This window comes from Pantherophis guttatus, chromosome 8 (assembly GCF_059756535.1).
Source record: "Pantherophis guttatus breed Tessera chromosome 8, ASM5975653v1, whole genome shotgun sequence".
Taxonomy (NCBI): domain Eukaryota; kingdom Metazoa; phylum Chordata; class Lepidosauria; order Squamata; family Colubridae; genus Pantherophis; species Pantherophis guttatus.
Window position 1 is genome coordinate 56,217,657 of NC_142070.1, and position 22,396 is coordinate 56,240,052.

General features: G+C 39.5%; 1 protein-coding gene across 5 annotated transcripts in view; it reads left to right on the plus strand.

Annotated features, from left to right (window-relative positions):
• Nucleotides 1-557: 557 nt before the first annotated feature.
• BOD1L1 (biorientation of chromosomes in cell division 1 like 1) overlaps nucleotides 558-22,396 on the plus strand; it is a 131,224-nt gene continuing 109,385 nt past the window's right edge. For all 5 annotated transcript variants that reach the window (XR_015729235.1, XM_034408861.3, XM_034408862.3 and 2 more), the window contains exons 1-4: nucleotides 558-867; nucleotides 5,308-5,432; nucleotides 10,301-10,491; nucleotides 17,882-18,496. Coding sequence is in view for 4 of the 5 variants with exons in the window: in XM_034408861.3 (XP_034264752.3) it covers nucleotides 610-867; nucleotides 5,308-5,432; nucleotides 10,301-10,491; nucleotides 17,882-18,496 (1,189 nt within the window). In the remaining variant the exon portion in view is untranslated. The remainder of the gene's footprint in view (nucleotides 868-5,307; nucleotides 5,433-10,300; nucleotides 10,492-17,881; nucleotides 18,497-22,396) is intronic.

The following is a 22,396-nucleotide window of genomic DNA, read 5'->3' on the forward strand; positions in this document are numbered from 1 at the left end:
TACCCAGTCACATGATCACCAAGCCACACCCCCAACTAAGCCACGCCCACAGAACCGGTTGTTAAAAAAATTGAATCCCACCACTGCCCACAACCATAATCTAAGAAGTGGTTTGGGCTGGGAGAGAGTGACTGGTCACTCAGCCATTTTTTCCAAGCCTAAAATGGAACTAGAACTCAGGGTCTCTTGGTTTCTAGGCCAGCACCTTAATAACTACTTTGTTTAAAAAGCCATAAAAATTCACTTCCAGCCTAACTTCTTTCGTGGAGTTTTGGGGAGAAAAGAAGACCCTGACACGTTTATTGAAGGATAAGGGGAATGAACAGTGTCTCAATCGATCACAGAACTCCATTTATGTTTCTGCCCCGGGCATCCCAACCATTCAGGGATGTTGTGGAAGCCAAGCGTGAAATGCTAAACTCCTCGCTCGGCGGGAAATTTGCCACAAGAGGCGTAGTTTATAGGAAGGTCGCATTCTCCGCCGCGTCGTCAGACTTTCTTCCGGCCTTCTGCTTCCGGGGTTTCGGGTTGTGCGGGAGAGGGTGGAGCCTCACCTCAGTCGCGGCTTGGGAATCAGCCGACGAGGGTGACGCCGCTGCTGCCGCCATTATGTCCGGCAGTGGTGGCACCCTCGCTGCCGCTTCTGCCCCGGTCCCCACCGCCGCCACTTCTCCTCCCGAACAGCCACCTCCCCCACCCCCGCCGCCTCCCCCGCCTCCCCCACCACAGCCTCCCCCACCGCCGCCGCCGGGGAACTCCGCGGGCGCCGGCGAGCCAGAGCTGGTGTCGCTCATCCTGAATCGTCTCAAGAGTCAAGGCCTTTTCGACCAGTTCCGCCGAGATTGCCTGGCCGACGTGGACACCAAGGTGGGAAGCTGCGGGTCTGACCGTCTCCCTCCCCGTTTGGTCTCTTGTCCGAAAAACGATCGTCCAGGGGGTCTGAGTCCTTTCCGGAGCTTGCGATTTTCTTAGGAACGCTTTTCCCCGCGCTGAACCTGAAGAGCCCCTACCTTAATTAGTCGAGTCCCGTTACTCATCGATCTCCTTTCCCACTCCCCATAACGTAGGCCTGCTATCTCCTATATGAGCAGCTCTGATCTTAGCGGTGTTCCACATGCCTAATTTTGGGCTTATTTAACTGGCTGCTCAGTGGGCAGCTGGCTTCCGCTGCTTAATTCACCCAGAAGCATTTTGCAAGTCTGGATAGATACTGATTGCAGATGCGTTTTGTTAAAAAAAAGTGGGAGGGAGGAAGGAAAAACCGTATTTAACCTGACAGGAAAAACATCAACAGCAATCGGATGCCTCTGAAAATACATACGTGCGGTTCAAAGGGAGAGTCTTTTCCTGATATGCAGGGCCGGATTTAGATGAAAAGAGGCCCTAGGCTATTCCACTTATGAGGCCCTTTCACCTATAGTGAAAGTGTAATTTTAATTTTGCTAACAATTTGAATGTAGGCCCTCTTGATCTTGAGGCCCTAGGCTGAAGCCTAGTTAGCCTATAGGAAAATCCGGCCCTGCTGATATGGCATCTTTGAACAGGGAAGATATATCTCCCTGATTTAGCAATAAAAGTGTCATTAATTGTGTTTTAAATCGGCTAAACGAGAGATAAGCATTTCTGTTTCCCTATAGCTGACAGACAGACAGATTCAACTCTCTTTTCAAGAACTGGGCTGTTTTATATTTGGATCCTTAGAATTGGACTTGGATGCTGAGTAGATAATTTCTGGGCTTTATTAACAGAAAATATTACAGAAGAGACTAAGTTTTCTCATAGTCTTTCCTAGATATATTTGAACAACTTGTCTACTGCCCTGATTCTAGTTTCAATATAATGCTGCCATATTTTACAGACTAAATTTTAGAATTGGTGAAACATACAAGTATTTTTACACATTCAGAGTATATATAATTATAATAGTGTTTTCCAATGTATCATGAGCACTATTTTGGATAATTATATATTGTCAGTGTAGTACCCATGTGCTATTCTGATTCTATCACCCATTTGGTCCTGGTCTTGGAAGTTCAAGGTTAGTTACTGAGATTGAAAAATAGTAAATTTCAACAAAACTAATGTTGCATGGAGGATGAATTAATTAACTCTTGTTGACTTGTAAAAATACAGACACATCAACCTTTGCAAAAATAGGACAATTGATGTTACTCTTAATTTAAGAGTAAAATTAAGTTTTTCTTAATTTAAATATTTTACATCAAATTATAAACTATCTTGTGAATCACTTCATACAATGATTGGATAAAAATACATATGATTTAAGATCTATTGGACAGAATTTATTTTTGGAATTATTGTCCGAAAAGTGCTTTTCAAAAGGGAACTGGACTTTCTTTGTTTTTTTTTTCCTGAGTTCCTGAGTCAAAACTAAAAAACTTGTTGGATGAGAAGCAAAACATTTTTTTAAAGACAAGTTTTATTACATTTTTCTTTTACATACATATTTTATGAACAGAGCATTGACTGGGTCACATCTTTTACAATTTATAACATAATTATATATTGATTTTCTATTCCAATCATCTTCTTTTTTTTAATTTATTTTTATATGCCGCCCTTCTCCGGAGACTCAGGGCGGTTTACAATGCATTAAGCAATAATAATATTGCTAATATTCTTTTTTCTCTATTTTTATTTTATCTTAATCTCTTCTTAATATATAAACAGTATCACCATCCGCCCTTCAAATCCTAATTTCTTAGCATTCCTTCAATTAATTATCGTATTTCTCCATTTATAAAATATACTTCTTATAATCCCCATCACATTTTTGGTTATAAACAATAAACTTCATCTTATTCAATTCTTACATTGAAACCCTTTAACTTGATTGATCTTCCACATGTTATCTTATCTCTTCTTAATACATAATAAGCAATATTACTCTCCACCCTTAATTCCTGACTTCTATTATAGTATCCATTAATTATTATCAAAATCCCCATCACACTTTTTTTATTTCAATTTTGTATCTTAATTTCAATTATTTTCATAATTAAACTTAATTACCACTTCATATTTCATCTGCTCCATTTTACAATACACAATAAACATCATCATATTTACTTTTTACATTCACAATTACTATTATTAATACAATTCCTTTAGATCTACTAATATATATCTTTAATTCCCTTCCTCCTTCCCTCTATTCTTCCCCTTTTAGCCATTTTCTCCTGGTCTCACCAGAATTCCACTTCTTAATGATTTTCTCCTTTCATCCCATTTTCTTATCTTCTACTTCTTTTTTTATTTTTGTATTTATTATATCTTTTCTCCTGAATCCTTTATCTAACTTTTGAGTCCATCACTTGCATAGTTCACCCCTGCTGTTACCCAGTCTTTTCCCATTTCCTTTTCTTCCCTTAGATTGCTTTTTTTTTTTTTTTTTGGAAAATATTCCCCCATCCATTCTTTTTTTGCCACTGTAAATCCCAGTGTAATCATCTAACATTTTGCCTTCAATTTGTTTTCCTTCAATATCATTTTCTTGTTTCTCATTTATATTCTCTTATTTCCTGTTTTGTGTGCTCTAACAAAGTTTCTGACTTTTTATTGCCCTTCATTGATTCACGCATCTCAAGTCTTCACACATCCAAGCCTCCATTATTATTAGTTTAAAAGATTATTAGAATTTCCACTTATATTTAATTAAAATTTTAGTCCATATAGTCTCTTTTTTATTTCTAGATAATATCCAGTACAAATGTTTGTCCAATCCACTCCAACTTAAAGCTTTATTATTGTCCACCACCTTTAGAAGTCGAGACCAAGCAGCTTGGAACAAAACAAATACTCCTTAAAATTTCTCACAACTTTTGTAGTGATCAAGGTCACTGTAGTAATTTCCTTGAATTTTCAAGTCAGTTGTTGTAGTGCTTTCTTTCCACCAGCAAATGTCTCTCTCCAATCCACACTTCTCAGAATAACAAATTATCCAGTTTACAAAAGTATTTTAAATCCACATAGAAAATACTTTCTCACAAATTGCTTTTCCTCTTATTGTTTTTAATTTCTCCAAATTCAGTTTTAAATCCAGTTGTAAAATTTTCTTTTTTGGGCTTTAATATGTTAACCTCCTCTTTGTTCTTCCTTCATACTTCAAAACTGTCAACATTCTTTCAAATCTTCATTAAAAAATACTTTCCCTCAGGCTTCCTTATATTGGTTTTAATTTCTCCAAGTCCAATTTTAAATCCAAATATATAGTTTTCTTTTCTGGGCTTTAACACTTTGACTTCCTCTTCGTTCTTTTCCCTCCATTAAAATTCCCAAGTGCCAATTAGCCTCTTGTTTCCTTGCTGGGATCTTTAAAAGATTTTTTTAAAAGAAATTTCCTTTTTTACCTGTGAGTTGGCCAATCACTCACCCGGTACCATTATTCCGTCCAAACACCGCTCCTGCACAAAATCTTATTCAGGTTGCCCCAGCTTCAAAGTAGTCATTTTTAATGCCCCCCCCCCCGGCCACTGGATCGAAGAGCTACCTCCGACCTTCCAAGGAACTTGCCTGTTCCTCTTGGTCGTCTGAGGCTCCTCTCCTTCTTTACCATCCCTACAAGACTGTTCTGGTCCGAAGACCCCTTGACAGTGGTTTGTCTGGCTGGATTTTCGCTGGGCTCATTGGAGCCCGCTAATTTCTAGCCAGTCTCGCTGCGACGCTTCCAGTTTCCAGAAGCAAAATATTTTCAAGGGGGAAAAAAACCCCCAGGAAAGTCCTGTTGCCTTTTGAAAAGCATCCTTGGGACAACCATGACCTGGATGATTGAGAATCTCCTTAGATGTGTTGGAATTATTAAAATCATGAAATTATTTTCCTATCACAAAGGAGTAAAGAGGGCAACAAATTGGAGCTTCCTTTAACAATTTCTCAATATAATTGCTCTTTCTCAATATAATAGATCTATGATGTAAACTTGTGAAAGACTTTGTAAACTTGTATAAGACTTTGGAGAAAAATCTAACTTTCTTTTCAAGTAAATAGCATTGGGCTTCTAATTACGTTTTGCCTCCAAGGAACATTCAGATATCACAATGTTTGGTAATTGAAATATTTGCCTCCATTTTTCAGAACTTTCGGCAATGAAGTTTTTAAAAAGTGTGTTTTCTTAATCTGCAATGGATTTTTTCCTAGTTAGATAACCCTGGAATTACTACAGTGTATACTCCCTCTACTATTTCTGTATTGTTTTAAGCTAAGATTCTTAAATGTTTGTCTCCACTGATGAGAATGTGAAGGAATGTTATTCAAGGAGGCTTCACAAGGTATCTGTTTCTTTTTTAGCCTGCATATCAGAATTTAAGGCAGCGGGTGGACAATTTTGTTTCCAACCATCTAGCAACTCATACATGGAGTCCTCATTTGAACAAGAACCAATTAAGAAATAATATCAGGCAGCAGGTTCTTAAGTAAGTTTTACAAATTGTCCTCTATGATCAACTGCCCACCACTTGCACAAATGGAGCTTTGTGTGCTTGCCCACTGCTTGCATGGCCCAGTTCTCAACAGACTGCAGCCCAGTACTGGGCCATGAACCAAGGGTTGCAGACCCCTGCAATATAGTACTGCTGGTGAATGAAAACAGAACTTATTTATAGATGTTAATGATTGAACGTTCATTTGTATCAACCTACTGGTATATCATTACATTGATTTTTCTGAAGTAACTCGGGTTATTATAGTATGATTTTTATGATCTTCATTAATTTGCTTTTTTTACTTGAATAGTTGTAATATATGGTCAGTGATCTCCAATTCACTGCCCAAAGCACCTCTGTAAGGAAAATGGGCAGTTTAGAAATAGGAAATATAAATAAATAAAATTTAAAAGTCTCATTTTCTGGGATGGTATAAGAACTCTTCCTTGAGCAGGGGATTAGAAGATTTCCAAGCTCCCTTCCAGCCCTGTGATACTATGATTCAGTGATGCTGAAACAGTATTCTAAGCAGGGTAGATTTAAATCACGATTTAAATCACTAGTCAGTAAGGCTTGGTTTAAATCATAGTTTTCTACATAAAGGCTAATTCTTGCTGGTATAACTTTAATATGCAAGTAGATGAAGATTTTTAGAATAACAACTTTTCATATTAGTTTTTTTAATCCCCAGTTTAATAGGTTAATCATTCATATTTGGACAACTTTTCTGTTGTACTTAGGAAGGAGAAAAATAATCATTACCTTAAAAATAACAATTTAAATAGATTTATTCAACTGAAACAATAACATTACAGCATATGTTATTTGCTTAAACAAACATCCATGTTTGTTAGCTAATTTGGCTAAACAAAATATATATATTTTAAGAAACTTAGACTGTCAGCACAGCCTACACATGAAAAACTTAAACACTGTCCTCTGTAGCTCACTCGTCATCTTCATCATCTTCTTTGTTCATAATCTGGAAAAGAAAAACAAGCTTTCCTGCTTTATCGGGTCCCAAACGATTTCTCAATTTAGAATGAATGAGTCCAAAGGAAGAGAATATTCTTTCAACGCCTGCAGAAGAAGCTACTGCTGTTAAAAGTGAAATCATTACTTGAACAGTCTCTAAATCCAAGTGCTTAAGTGACTTCCACCAGTTCACTGGTGTGACTTTCTTTAAAATATCTTCAGCAAACATATATTTCTTGAATGGTTCCCCCTTAGCTTTGAAGTTTATTATAGTTGGCATTACAGATGGATGATTGCTGGATACCCATGTCATAGCTAACTCCTCTTCCTCAGCACTTAAGTTTTGACCCTGATACTGGTTATTGACAATATTTGCCAAAAAATGAGCTGGAGACAGTACTTGTCCCATTCGTTTTTTTAATGCTTGTAATTTAATTCTGTCCATGTGTAGTTCTGTTTTTAAGTGTTCACTCAGTTCCTTCCAAATTTCAACAGCATCAGCAATAAAACAGCTATTTTTCTGTATTTTGTTTAAAGCTTCAGAGATGGGTTTCAGGATGCTCAGCATATGTTCAACATTTCTCTTAAGCCCAATGTTGAGGATTTTGGCCGTGACAGTGCCATCTATTTTATCTCGATTTTCTTCACAAACTGTCATCAGAATAGGCCAGTTCTTGATATACTGCTCAAAACAGTCCACCAGAGTTCCATCTAACATCTTGTGGGAGCATTAGCTTGGTTCCACCCATCCTTTTCAGAGCTGCTGCAGCAAAATGATTGTTACGGAAGTATTTAGCAATTTCAACAACATTAGTCTTTATTTCTGGAACACTTAAGTCTTTGGCTAAGAGGTGCAGCAAATGAGCACTGCAACCATATGTTATTAGCTTTGTATTCCCTTCCTGCTCTTCTAAATTTCTTCTCATCTTGGATACATTTGCAGCATTGTCTGTGACCAAACTGCGTACTAGACATTTGAATTTTTGTTCACATGTTATTATAGCTTTTACTGCCACTTCTTGTATAAGTATTCTGCTGTGTGTGCATTTCCTGACATATCAATTGTTTGTGCAAGGAAGACTTTCCCTTCTTCTGTTGTTATACAAGCACATACAATAGGATCATTGTGGACATTACTCCACCCATCAATACTTAGGTTAACAATTCTACCCTCCAGAGCTGTTGCACATTGCTCCATTTCTCTGTCATACACTTTATCCAGCAGTTTCCCTGCAACATCTGCTCTGCTGGGTGGACTGTATCCTGGTCTCAGTAACTGAACCATATTAATGAAATGTGGGTTCTCAGTCAGACTGAAAGAAGAGTTCGTTGCATAAACAAACTGGGCAATTTTTTCATCAATTAACACTTTTTCTAATCTGCTAGTTTTTATCACAAACTTATCTATGGTGGTTCCAGGAGGGGAGGGTTTTTTCTTTCTTTTAAGTGATAGTGATATGTGGCTGTGGGTGTCTGATGATGATGATGCTAATGAAGCACTATCCTGGATGGATAGCTCTGAAACTGTAGAACAGGAGGATGGTGATCTTGAAGGTGGATAGTTTCCAGAATCCATGAATTCCCCTAAACAAAAAAGTCAATGCTGTTATTTTATTGTTTATACAATTTCTGCTTATTGTACACAGCACTGCCCCAAAAGGAATATTTGCTTTTCTTCATAACTGTACCAAATGACAGTAACATGCAGTAATAATAAGAAATATAATTTTGCTCAAACATGACAGTTCAAGACAGTCTTTAGAAATATGATTCAATAAAAATGTTTACCAATCTGAAGATCCTGCCTGTTCAAATGTGTTTCTTTGGTCATCTTCATCACAGCACTTCTCATGATGTTGCCTCATTCGGGCCACCAGGCCTTGCATTTCTTTGTTGCAGTGTTTGCAGTTTGCACGCATGCCTGTTTTACCGATAGGTAAAGGAACTTCATTAAAATATTGTCAAACTGGGTCTCTTTTACGGCCTGCTGCCATTATAGGTTTTTTCCTCCAAGGAAAGAATGTGATAAACCTCAGGTCATACACACAAAAAGATCCAAAGACTTGTCTGTCTGTGGCTGTGCAGTATTGTGCTCAGAAAGTTTCACTTTCATTTTGTACTGCTTGTCTGCTTGCCCCTTCCTCCTCACACTTAGTTTCACTTTCTTCTTGTGCAGATCTATTCCACTCCAAACAATCAGAAAAATATTGTTTCTATTCTATTCACTGAACTTTTTGAAACTTAGCACTGAAGGGGTTGATTCTGTATTCATAGGTTTGTAGAACAATACGATTAAGGTCTTTTTCTCAACTCTGTTCATGTTATAACATTTTTGCTGTGAAGAAGAGGCATGTGATCTCTGCTGAGTCAAATTCAGTTTTAAGAACTGCAAAAGTAAACCAAGCATCTGTGATAATATCTTGTAGGCAGAGAAATTGCCCAATAATCTTACAAAAACCTCTGGAAGAACATGACATTGTGAATGGGTTAATGGAATTTATTTACCAAAAAAATTAAACATATACAGCCTTATTCTACATAATTAAAAAACTAATCTTTATTTCAAGATGGAATAACCTTTGGATGGTAATATATTTTCCTCAAAAAGCATTTTATTTAAAAAAAATCAGATTTAAATCAAAAAAATCCGATTTAAATAAAAAAAATCTGATTTTTTTGATTTTTTTAAAAAAATCATTGATTTTTATCCACCCTGACTAAGGATATATTAAATGAGATAATGAAAATTTTAGAAAAGCAACAATAATACCTTAGCTATTATTGAGTTAAATTTTTATTATTTCTGAATACTATTTGCATAAATATTTGTTGGAATTATTCAACTATCAATCTGTGACAGAAATAGATAGCCTTGTCAACTGCTACAAAAAGAAAATCATTTTTATTTGTGGTGCCTCAGTTATAGTGATTTAAGGAAATGTAGATTATAACAAACATCTTTTAGAAAAACTTGACAGAAAATATGCAATATATTATACTTCACAAAGAGAAAGGAAACATGCAAAAATGTTTGCATGAACGGAATAAGTTCTCTTCACGAAAGCAAATCTGTATTAATTTTTGAACTACATTATATTTTAAAGGAGAAATTTAGTGAATCTAAAGTGTAAGAATTATCAATTTTATAAAACCAGGATTTAAATTGTCTTAATTTAAATTGATCTATGTCAGGTGTCAAACTCAAGGCTATGGGCCCCCGAACTCCATTTTTGCTGGCAGAGGGCTAGCAAAACAAACTAAAAACAAAGCAAAAGGAGAAATGTTTCCCCTTTTGCAGTTGAGCATGCAAGAAAGGACAGGAAAGGAGAAAGGGAAAGAGAAAAGAAAGAAGATGGGAAGAGAGCAAGGAAGGAAAAATAAGGAAAGAGGAAAGGAAGAAATGAAGAGGGAAAGAGAAGGAAGGAAGGAGATTATAATGAGAGTGAGGGAGGGTCTGAGTGAACTCCTGCCTTAGCACTTGGCCACCACAGGTGTCCCCAACATGAGTGACATTGAGCTGGCCATGTCCCCCCAACCCCCGCAAGGTCAAACACAACCCTGATGTGGTCCTCAGAGAAATTGAGTTTGACATCCCTGATCTATGTGGATGAATTGAATCCCTTCCTTGTCCAATATTTTGCACTGTTTTTCCTAGGATATCTGGGAGTTCTCTTGAATTCTTCATTATATTCTCTTGTGATATATGTAAATAATGATTCTAATCTACCGTGTAATCTTGTTAAGATTACCAAAAATATCCATAGAAGAGACTTAATATAAATTAGCATTAATATGTTCCCCTTCTTGCATAAATTCTTATATTGATTGTGTTAAAGTAATTGTGTTAGCTGTGATAGATAAATTATATTGTCATTTCATTTCAGATCTGGAATGTTAGAATCTGGTATTGACAGAATAATTTCTCAAGTCGTGGATCCAAAGATCAACCACATATTCAGGCCACAGGTAGAAAAGGCTGTCCATGAATTTTTAGCCACAATGAATCACCAAGAAGAGACCAATCCCAGCTTTGCCCTGCCTGAAGAGAAATTAGAACCTTCTGTTTTGCTGCAAGGTATTTCTTCTCTCTTCCCTTGGCAAAATGAATATGCTTTTAATCTTTGGGTTTTAAAAAGGTGAGTGTAAGGAATCAAGAGTTGAAGTAATCTCTCCTAATCACAGGCATACATTCAAATGATGTCATTGAAACTAATTTCCAAATTAATGTGCTAAAGGGAAAATAATTTCTTTATCAACAGAGGCTTTGATATTATGGTACCTCTTTGGAGGCATCCCAACCTAATTACATCTGTCCAGTCTGGATATAGTAATAGCTGGGTTTATTTTCTAGAGATAGCCTTCCTACTGAAAACTGTGGTTTATGGAAAACTACTCCCAGCTTCTGCCATTGTCTCAATTTTCAGAGTCAAATTGCAAGCTTCTATTTTAGGAATGTGTATTGTTCCAGTATTGTTAGAATCCTCCCCTTTTTTTCAGATTGCTGTATCACAAGCATTTCTCTTTTTTTGAATTAAATTCCAGTGTATCCATCCCAAAAAATTCCTCAGTAACCTATTCTTGAATTCATGGGGATTAGGATATGGAAGATTCAAATAAATCTGTATATCATTCATTGGCTGATTGATATTGCAGTTGAAGCTGATGAGGATCATATTTAGGCTGTCAAAGTTACTGAGATTCCAGATCAGTCAGCAAGATTTGACCATGGTGGGGGGGTGGGGGTGGGGTCAGAGTGGAAGATGGAGTATAGGCAAAAAATTCAATTGTCTTTGTAATATTTATTGCCTTTTTCTTCCACCATCATCACTGTCACATCATTCAACTGATACAGTAATCACTCATTTCTGAATGACCTTTCTTTTCTTCAGCCTATTCATACTCATTCCCAAAAAGATATTAAGGTTTGCACCTGCTGTTGTTCCCCTTTAACCAACTTTATCTCCAAGGTAGCCGGCATGGTCACTGATGTAGTGTTGGAGACTTCAAAAATGATGTTCCTTAGCAACTACTACTTGTCAAGGCTAACTCTAGACTTCAGGGTCTCTATGACAGTCATAAGGCTTTAATATGTTGCAGGACTAACACATTAAAGAAGGCATGTTCTTGTTTTGAAAGTAATCATTAATAGTCTTTGCTCTCTAATTAACTTTGGAGGTGAGCTCTCACCTGCTTCTAAGATATTGTTAGGAGGATCTGCCTCCAGAGTCGTAGATTCTTGAATGCTGTAGGAATTTTCCAAGTCATAGGACTTAAGATTCTGTTGAAACTCTAGTCTAGCTATGGGGATGAGATGAGCACTGATAAATTCCTTGGATCTCAAGAGAAACAGCTTAAAGGTTAGATGGTTAGAGTGCAAGTGACAGAAATCTTGGCACAAAGTTGATCAAATGTAGGTTAGAGCACATTATCTCATGATAATGGTGGGACGGACCATCTCTCATTTGACCTTATGACTCTGGTTTGGGTCACCTTGAAAGGGCGGCCTTTAAGACTTTTTTCCCTACCATTGAATAGACTTATAATCACAAGACTTCCCATTGTCATGATAGGATGATGATGTCCCGATGTTCTGATGTTTTTAGCATATTGTCTTCTCTTTAACATCTTTTCCTCCCTTATTTAATCTACCTGTTTTTACCATCTCTAACACCCTTTAATAGAAAATGATCCTTCATCACTCTCAGCTCATTACTATTCTTTAATGTATTCAACTGCGGAGTTCCTTGCACTGCGAGACTCCCCCCTCTCGCAGGTTTGGCCCTCTCAACTATTGAGGGCTGCTCTTGATGACGGGTTTTGGAACCCCGAGAGGTGGTACGCTAAAAAACGGAAACTCGGGGGTTTTTTAAATAGATTTTTAGATCCAATTTTAAGGGGATCTGGGAGGAGGGTGGTTTTTAATAATAAAAATGAGACTGGGGGGTCTCTTAAGGATCAACAGCCATGCCATTTTGACAGTCCCAGCGGGTTGGGGAGGTTGGGAGTTGTAGGAGATACTCGGAGGAGGGTGGGACAAGCTATACCTGTGATGGTGGGAAGGGGCAGAAGAAATCGAAGTAGGGGTGGGGAGCATCACACCAGATGCATTCGGATAGTGACTTGCTCCCATACCTCCTGCTCACCCTGCTTTCCTGGGGATATGAGAGTGAAGGACCCTGGTTTCCGTCTGATATATGTGAATGCCAGGTCCGTGATGAATAAGGCTCTTCTCATACAAGATCTTATTGATGAGGAGGGTGCAGACCTGGCCTGTATCACGGAGACCTGGTTGGGGCAAGAGGGGGGAATCCCTCTCTCTGATTTATGCCCCTCAGGCTTTCGTGTCCTGCACCAGCAGCGACACCAGGGAAGGGGCGGGGGTGGTGGCAGTAGTTGTTAGAGAAAGTCTGAGTCCTAGGGAGGTCACTGTCCCTCAGATAGGCGGGTGTGAATCTCTTCTATTGAAGTGGGACCCTGGAGTTCAGTGAGGCTTGTTGGTCACATACCTATCTCCCAGCTATGTTGCCACAACCCTGCCCGCACTGCTCGATGTCTTGTCTGAGGTGGCATTTGAACTCCCCAGCCTTTTAGTTGTGGGAGATTTTAATCTGCCTTCAATTGGTGAGTCATCTGAGACAGTCCAGGAGTTCATGGCCTCCATGGCAGCCATGGACCTGACTCAGGTTATTCAGGGCCCAACTCATAGGGGAGGACACACACTCGACTTGGTTTTTCTCTCTGGGCAGTGGATAAATGGTCATAGTAAGGGGGAACTTTCCATCACTCCCCTGTCATGGACTGACTATTCCCTTCTTAGACTAGACTTTCAATCTGCCAACCCATGCCGCTGGGAGACGGGACCCATAAAATGGTTCCGCCCTAGGCGCCTGATAGACCCAGAAAGGTTCTTGAAGGAGCTTGGGACATTCCCCACCTCTCAATCCTGCGATTCAGCTGAGACTCTGGTGGCATCCTGGGAACGGGTGGCTACCGACGCCTTGGACAGAATTGCACTTTTGCCGCCTCTAACCCGATGCAGATCCCGGATTGCTCCTTGGTTTTCCATGGAGCTCCGGGAAATGAAACGTCGGAAAAGACGCTTAGAGGAGAGTTGGAGGTCCGATCTGAATCTGACCGAACACAGTTAAGAACCCATATTAGGTCTTATCTAGTGGCGATGGAAGCAGCGAAACGTCACTACTTTGTCGCCCTCATTGCATCTGCAGAAAACCACCCAGCGGCCCTGTTTCATGTGACCCGCTCCCTCCTCAATCAGGGAGCGAGGGAAGATCCTTTGCAGGACAGAGCTGAGGATTTTGTATAGTTTCTGCATGATAAAATCGCTCAGATCTGGATCGGATTGGACTCTGACTGAGCAGAATCCAATCGGGAGACTAGGGTGGGTCTTGAGAATAATATCTGGATTGAGTTTGACCCTGTTTCTGTCAAGTAAGTGGACAGGATTGTGGGCAAACTTAGTTCCTCCACTTGCTTATTGGACCCTTGTCCCTCCTGGTTGGTTTCGGCTGCCAGAGAGGTGACTAGAGACTGGATCCAGGCAATTGTCAATGCTTCATTGAGAGAGGGGAACTTCCCCGCCTCTCTTAAGGAGGCGGTGGTTCAACCTCTCCTCAAGAAGCCTTCCCTGGATCCAGACTCACTTAATAACTATCGTCCCGTCTCCAACCTTCGTTTCATCGCGAAGGTTGTTGAGACTGTAGTGGCTCAACAGCTCCCACAATTCCTGGAGGAAACGGAATACCTTTACCCGTACCAATCAGGCTTCCGACACGGTCACAGCACGGAAACGGCATTGGTCGCTCTGGTGAATGATCTCTGGCGAGCTCAGGATGGGGGTTGTTCCTCCATCCTGGTCCTACTTGACCTCTCAGCGGCTTTTGATACCATCGACCATGTATCCTACTGCAGTGACTTGTGGGGTTAGGGGTGGGAGGCACTGTTTTACGGTGGTTTTCCTCCTACCTCTCGGGTCGCTTTCAGTTTGTATGGGTGGGAGGGCAGAGATCCACCCCGAGGCCCCTTAATTGTGGGGTGCCTTAGGGGTCGGTTCTCTCCCCCCTGCTCTTTAACATCTATATGAAGCCACTGGGTAAGATCATTCGTGGCTTTGGGGTGAGATATCATCAATATGCTGATGATACCCAATTATACATCTACACCCCAGACTACCCCAGAGATGCCCTTTCCATGATGTCCCGTTGCCTGGAGGAGGTACGGGCCTGGATGGGCAGAAACAGACTCAAACTCAATCCCTCTTAAGACTGAGTGGCTGTGGATGCCGGCATTTCGGGTTTCAGAGGCTCCATCACTTTTGATAGATGGGGAAAAACTTGCACCCGTTGATAGGGCTCGCAACTTGGGTGTCCTCCTGGATGCTCGGCTATCCCTAGAAGACCATCTAACGGCCGTGACCAGGGGGGCCTTCGCACAGGTTCGCCTGGTGCGCCAGTTGCGCCCTTTCCTGGACCAAGATGACCTTCCCACAGTCACTCATGCCCTGGTTACTTCCTGCTTGGATTACTGCAATTCCCTCTACATGGGCCTGCCCCTGAGATGCACCCGGAGACTCCAGCTGATCCAGAATGCAGCTGCACGGGTTGTTATGGGAGCCCCTCGTTACTCCCATATAACACTCCTCCTGCGTGAGCTGCACTGGTTACCAGTGGTTCTCTGGGTCCGCTTCAAGGTGCTAGTCCTCACCTATAAGGCCCTTCATGACTTAGGTCTGGGATATTTGCATGACCTTCTCCTGCCTGCCTCTCACCGTCCTGTTCGCTCACATAGGGCCGCTCTCCTCAGGGTTCCGATGGCGAGCCAATGTCACCTTCCTGTGCCCAGAGATAGGGCGTTCTCTGTGGGTGCTCCCACCCTCTGGAATGAATTACCTACTGAGCTCCGGATGGCTCCTGATCTCCACTCCTTCCGTCGGGACTTGAAGACTTGGCTTTTCAAACAAATAGGCTGAGACTGATTCCGGGCTTTATTATTTACTACTAATTAATTATTTGGATTAAATTATGATTTTATTGTACTTGTTTCTTAACTTGTATTTGCCGCCCTGAGTCCTTCGGGAGAATGGCGGCATATAAATACATTTAATTAATTAATTAATTAATTAATTAATTAATTAATTAATAGGGGTTTAGGACGTTTAAGTGCCAACCCTTGGCACAGTGGGCTTTCCTGCACCAGTGGCCCTCTGGCAGCAATTGTCCACCGCCAATTGCCCTTTGGCACTAAGGGAAGGGTCTAGGACTTTTAGGCTCCTACCTTTGGCCGTGCCTGCTTTTCCAGGGTTCCATCCCCGCCCCCATCCTTTCACCCTGGCACATGGGCCACAGCCCCTCTGTCCCAGTCCCTTTGCCATGGCTCATTTGTCGAAGTACGGTTCGTGTGGGCACATGATACAATTTGCCACCAGCCAATCGGCTGGCTGCCAATGCTGGCAACCAGAAGTCACAGCATGATTGATGCAGGGGCTGGGAGGCTTTGGAGGAGGTGATGCAGCCAAATGGCCTCAGGCGCTTGTTAGGAGAAGGAAGGGGAGTGGTGGACGCTCCCCTGTACCTGATCGTGCCTCTCTGACACCAAACGGGAAGAGAAGAGTGGGGGGTAGGTAACCCTAACCCTAACCCAGTTCCTGCATCAATCGTGCTGTGACTTCTGGTTGCCAGCATTGGCAGCCAGCCGATTGGCTGGTGGCGAATTTTCCGGTGTGCCCAAACGCCCAACATGAACTGTAGTTCGACGAATGGGCCGCGGCAAAGGGATTGGGACAGAGGGGCCGTGGCCCGTGTGCTGGGGCGAAAGGATGAGGGCGGGCCAGCCGGGGAGAAAAGCTGGTGGACAATGGGTGAAGCAGACACGGCCAAAGGTAGGAGCCCAAAAGTCCCATTCCGCTAGAGGAATGGTCTCATTGATCCAGGCCCATTCCCTGAGGCATGGTTTTACCCTGGCATTTTGCTGCACCAGACAAGTAGCTGCCAGCCAATCGGGGGTGAACAGCAACAATGGTGCTGGGAGGGTAGTGCGTGATTGGTGGTGGGGCGAGCGAGGCAGTTGTGGGGGCAAGTGAGGCGCTATGGGGCAGCACACAATTTACAGCAGGCGGGGTAATTGGGGGATATGGGGTGCAGTACATGATCCCCATGGGGCAATCACGGGGATATGGGGGCAGTGCGCTATTGGCGGCAGGCGGAATGATCGTGGGGCTGTGGGGGAACAAATGAGGGGCATGTGAGCCATTGCAAACTAAGGCAACCCCGCCCAACTCCACCTCTCATGCAAGCTATAAAAGCATCTTGCAAGCCATATTGGCCTGCACACCCAAATCCCATGCAGGCTGGGATGTCTTTGCATGACCTGAAGCCAGAGGGACCGAGAACATGTAAAGCCAGCCAGCTTGGACATTTGGCTCGGTCAATCAGCAATTTAAGCTAAAAGCAGAAAGGCCAGGTTTGGTTTTTTCCTTTCTTGAGCTCGAAGAAGCTGTTGGCTGCCAGGAATTTAATCATCTTGATTAGCCCAGAGCAACTGCAGGAATTGGAAAACAGTGCCAGCTTCCATGTTTCACGAAACCATAAAGAGGAGAGAAGGTGAAGCCCGACAGCCCCGAGTTTGTTGCAAATGCAGAATTCCAGATTAAAGCCGGGCAGCTGGCTTGAAGGCCCTTGTTTGCCCCCCCCCAGTGCCTGCCCCGCTCAGTGCCAATTGCACCCTGCCCTCCACAGTCCCCGCGATTGCCCTGCCTGCCACCAATTGCACATCGCCTCTCTACAGCCCCTGCGATCACCCCATTCACTCTCAATCATGCACCACCCCCACAGCTCCTGCAATCACCCGCCCGCTGCCAATTGCATGCCACAGCCCCCACAATTGCCCGGCCCGCTGCCAATTGTGCACTGCCCTCCATAGCCCCCATGATTGCCCCACCCACCACCAATCACACGATGCCCCCACAGTCCTCGTGATTGCCCCACCCGCTGCCAATTGCATGCTGGCTCTCCAGCACCATTTCTCCCACCCACCGTCCAATTCTCTGTCAGTACTTGTCCAGAGCAGCTAAACATCCAGGTAAAATCGTGCCCCAGGGAATGGCTGGGATGCTGGGCGTGGAGCTCCAGGGAGCCAATGGTGGTGGACAATTGCTGGCAGACAGCAGTGGAGGAGTAAAGCTGGTGCCAAGAGTCGGCACCTAAATGTCCCATTCCAATAATGAGAGTAATAAAAAAGCTTTCTTGACAGCGTATTGCTACCACTGCATCATAGCAGAGTTATGCCACATGGCTTACTGTCACAAATGGAATGTTAGTATCTAAGGATGTGCCAAAGTTGGGCTCACATTGAGCATTCTGAACCAAGAGATTCTTTTTTAGTTTGGCTTCTTCAGTACATATGCAATATCTCATACTAATAGTTGTACTTAACCTTACTCTTATTTGAAGGTGTTCCTGCTGTCCCTCCAAATGTGAATATGGCTAATGATGCTCTGTCTATTTTGGAGACCATAACATCTCTCAACCAAGAAGCCAGTGCCACCAGGGCTTCTACAGAAGCAACCAACACCAAGACAAATGAGAGATTCTCAAAGAAACTCCTATCTCAGCACAGTTTGGATGGCAGCATAGAGAGAGACCGTAATGCAGAAGATGTTGCTGATGGAGAAAAAACTCCTTGTAACTCTACAGAAGAAAGTTTTGAACCAGTAGTAAACTGTGAAGATACAAGTAATTCATTTTGTTCAAACGAAGAAGGGAAAACTATATCAAAAGAAGCTAGTAGCCTGCTTAATCCAAGCAAGGAAAATTTTCAGGAAAGCGATGAACAAAAAAGTAAAGTGGTGGATAAATGTGATAGAAAATTGGAAAGCTTGGAAAAAGGCGAAAAGAAGAAAGAAAAGAAAGAAAAATCTGACAAAAAAGTAGATTTCTCGAAGAGAAATGGTGTTGATGTAAAAGCAAAAGAAGAAAAGACAATAAAAGACAAAGAGACAGAAGTGATAAAACATTTAACCCTGGAAAAGAACACTAGTAAAAACAAAAATGAAAATACAAAAGAAGGTATAATATCACAGGTGTTTATTCATTATGAACAGGTTGAAACAAATGGAAGGGATTTTTAATTTATTTGGAAAGTTTTGATATAGGTGAAAAGATATTGGCATTACATTTTATTGGTTGACTTTAGAATTTTTTTTTACCTCAGCATTGTAATTTTCTAAAGATTTTAGCTTACTGGATTTAGAGAATACTTCAGAATATAATTTGTTTTATAGACATAGCAGATAACATGTTGGCAATATAATACTAAATATTGTGATGAATGTTTTTATCTATCTCAAACCATACCTGTTCATTGCTTGTAGCGAGTATCTTTGCACTCTTTTCTTAGTTTTTAATTGCCCTTGTTTCAGATTTTTAAACTAGAACGGTTTCTTTTTACTCTTCTCTACTACCCTGTGCACTACGTTTGAAAGGAGATATTACTGCATTTAAGTTTTCAGCCAATTTTTCATCAGATCATTTTTTTACAATGTCTCATTTTCATGTTGCATTTTGAGATTCTTATCCTTTGCTTTCTCTTCAGGATCCTTTATTTCTCATTTTATGGTGTTTTGCATTTTAATTTCTTTATATGCCAGGAATCTTTTCTATAGGATGGCTTTTTATACTTGCATGTTTTGACAGTTTCATCATTTAACAATCTTTTCAAAATACATTAATTTCTTTCTTTTTTTTTGGTAGTAAAGTTTTTTTATTTTTAAACAGACAGACATACATACAATATATCTTTTCTAGACAGAACATTGACCAGGTCATAAATTTGTACAAATTTTTGTTCATCTTTAAAACAATTTTGTACCTTCAATTTTTGGCATAACATTTATTTCTCTCTAATTTTAAAAAATCTGATGTTACCCTTCCTCTTAACTTAATTCAAATTTTTCTTTTTCCTCCCTAAAATTTGATCCCCTTAATTCGCATTGACACAACATAATATCATCTCCAGTTATTTATCAAATATACCAAATAATACCTTTATTTCACATTTCTACTCATTCAACATATTAATAAAAACCAATTAAATCTAACTCTTACCCCAATATGACAACTATTATAGTCTTATATGTTAAACTTATTCATATTTCTAAATCTATTACAATTTTTAAACTTCCATACAATTTTGCCCTTCTTCTTAACTTCTATTCCTAATATAATTCAATTTTTCTTTTTCTTCCCTAAAATTTGAACCCTAAATTTGCATTCACACAACATAATATCATCTCCAATTTCTTTATCTAATATTCCAAATGATACAATTATTTCCGGTTTTTGTTCTAGTTTCCCTAATTAATTAAGAGTGTTCAAAAGAAAGTCAATTGAGTAAAAATCTTAATTCAAATAATACACCATAATGCAGTTCACAACCATTTCCTTAAATTCTCTCTATTCCCAATAGTACAATTCAACAACTTTAGAGAAACCAAATAAATATATTTTTTCCACTCAGTTCATTGTCTCATATCATTTCAACTTTCTTTTCTTTTTTGTTCAATTCCAAATATATAATTAAAAATATTCCAATTATTACATTCATAATACATAACATATGTTAAATTGTTTAGTTAATATCAAAATTCTCCCTTTCCATTTTTGTATTTTTTTTCTTTTTCTTTCCCTTGCTTTTCTTTTGTGCTTTAAGTTCCTGAACTCTCTCCTCCCTTTTTCTTATCTTTCCACTGCAATCATTTTGTCTTTTAAAGTCATAAACTCTTCTGTTTTGCCCTGCATTTCTCCTTATTTTCCATCCCTTTTCCCTTTTTCTTTTCCGACTGATAATTGCAGCGTAATCATTTAAATCTTTTGTATTCTTTCTATTCCACCCTCTTTTCCCCCCCCCCTTTTCTGTTTTTTCCATTAATTTAATTTTAATATAATCTCTGGAATTCTCCTTTTTATTATTACTAGCCCCATAATCATTTAAGTTTCCATAGTCAGTTTCTTTGTCTGTGTCGTCTTCTTTATTATCAGTCTCTTTTTCTTGCTTCTCCATGATTATTTCCTTGTCAATCTGAATAAATTCTAAGTCATTTTTTAGATCATCAGGTTTCGGTTTTCCATGTAGTATTATAGTCATTTCCCTTATTTCCATCTTCAATGATAAGTACATCATTTTCGTCATTTCCTTAAGTTCCTCCATTTTGTATTTTTCAGTTAATATTATTCCAGTTTCAAATTGCGTTGTAATCCTCCTTCTTTAATCATCAAAGTCACACTTATAGACAAATAAACCTCCTTAAAGATTCACAGCTGTCTCTTTCAAAGTTCAAGGTTTATTATTATTATTTATTTTATTTTATTTTATTTTATTTTATTATTTTATTTTATTTTATTTTATTTATTTTATTTTATTTTATTTTATTATTTTATTTTATTTTATTTTTATTTATTTTATTATTTTATTTTATTATTTTATTTTATTTTATTTTATTTTATTTTATTTTATTTTATTTTATTTTATTTTATTTTATTTTATTTTATTTTATTTTATTTTATTTTATTTTATTTTATTTTATTTTATTTTATTTTATTTTATTTATTTTATTTTATTTTATTTTATTTTATTTTATTTTATTTCTATACCGCCCTACTCCCGAAGGACTCAGGGCGGTGCACAGCCAAACAATAAAACACATACATACAAAATTTAAAAGTAGAATAAAATCAAATTAAATAATTTTGGCCCCAACAAATTTAAAACCCCAAACTTTTAAAACCAATTTAAAATTGAATGTATAAAATACTAAAAGATATTTAAAAATTAAAAATCTTTTATAAAAATCTTTTATTTCTGTTTTTCCAAAACAGAAATTCAGCATTGTAATGCTCCTTTTTTTTTTCCATCTGAAAATGGTTCTCTATAATCCACAATTGTAATCAGCAACCTAGAAGAGTATCCATTTTGTTTGCAATCCACATTAAACAGTCTTTGCTTATTTAATTTTCCTCCTTCTTCCTTTTCACTTTTATAAGCACCAAATCAGTTTAAAAACTCGGTCCAAATTTACACAGTCTACATTTCAATTTACTTTCCAATTCAATTTCAAATTAAAGTCTTTAACCAATCCTTTCTACTGCGGGCTTTTCTTCCCTCTTTAAACTTCTTTTAAAGTTCACTAACTAGAGAAAAATCTTTCGGATTGTCAATTCTTCTAATTTTTTTTTTTTATGTTCTCCAAATATTTGAATCCAACACACAATTTTCTGATTGGGTTTTTTTTTTCACTTTATAGCTTCCGCTTTACTCTTCTTCTTCCGTCCTTTCACTCCTATTAGCCGCTGTTTAACCGCTAGGACTTTTACAATTATTTTTAAAATAGTCTTTTCTCTCTCTCTCTCTTCTGCCTGTGATTTAGCTGTCACTCACCCGGCATCGATGTTCTGCTCACTTCTCTGCTCCTGCACAGTGCTTGATCCGGTTGCCCCAGCTTAGTTGGCAGACGCAATGGCCACCGCCCCCCGCTGCAGAGTCAGGGAGTGTTTCCTCTGACCTTCGAGGAACTTGCCTGTTCCTCTTAGTCTTACGAGGTGCCTCTCTTCTTCCCTGTCCCTACAGGACAGGTCCAGTCCGAAGACCCTTCTGCAGCGGTTCATCAGCCTGGGATTTCACGAGGCTCGTCAGAGCCCGCTAATCCCTAACTGTCTCGCTGCGACGCTTCCAGTCGAATCCCAAAATACATTAATTTCTCACAGAAGATATGCTTAAACTCTTTCATATGTTTTATTCAGTTTTAATTACTGCTAGGTTACTGTTACTATTAGCTTCTCTTTCTTTATACTCCTTTATTTCATCTAAAGCAATTGATATCTCTTCCATCTTCTTTTTTGCCAAATTTCTTGTCCTCTTTTCATAGGTATTACGTTAAAACCTTCTTGCATTATTTTGATTTCTTGTTTTAT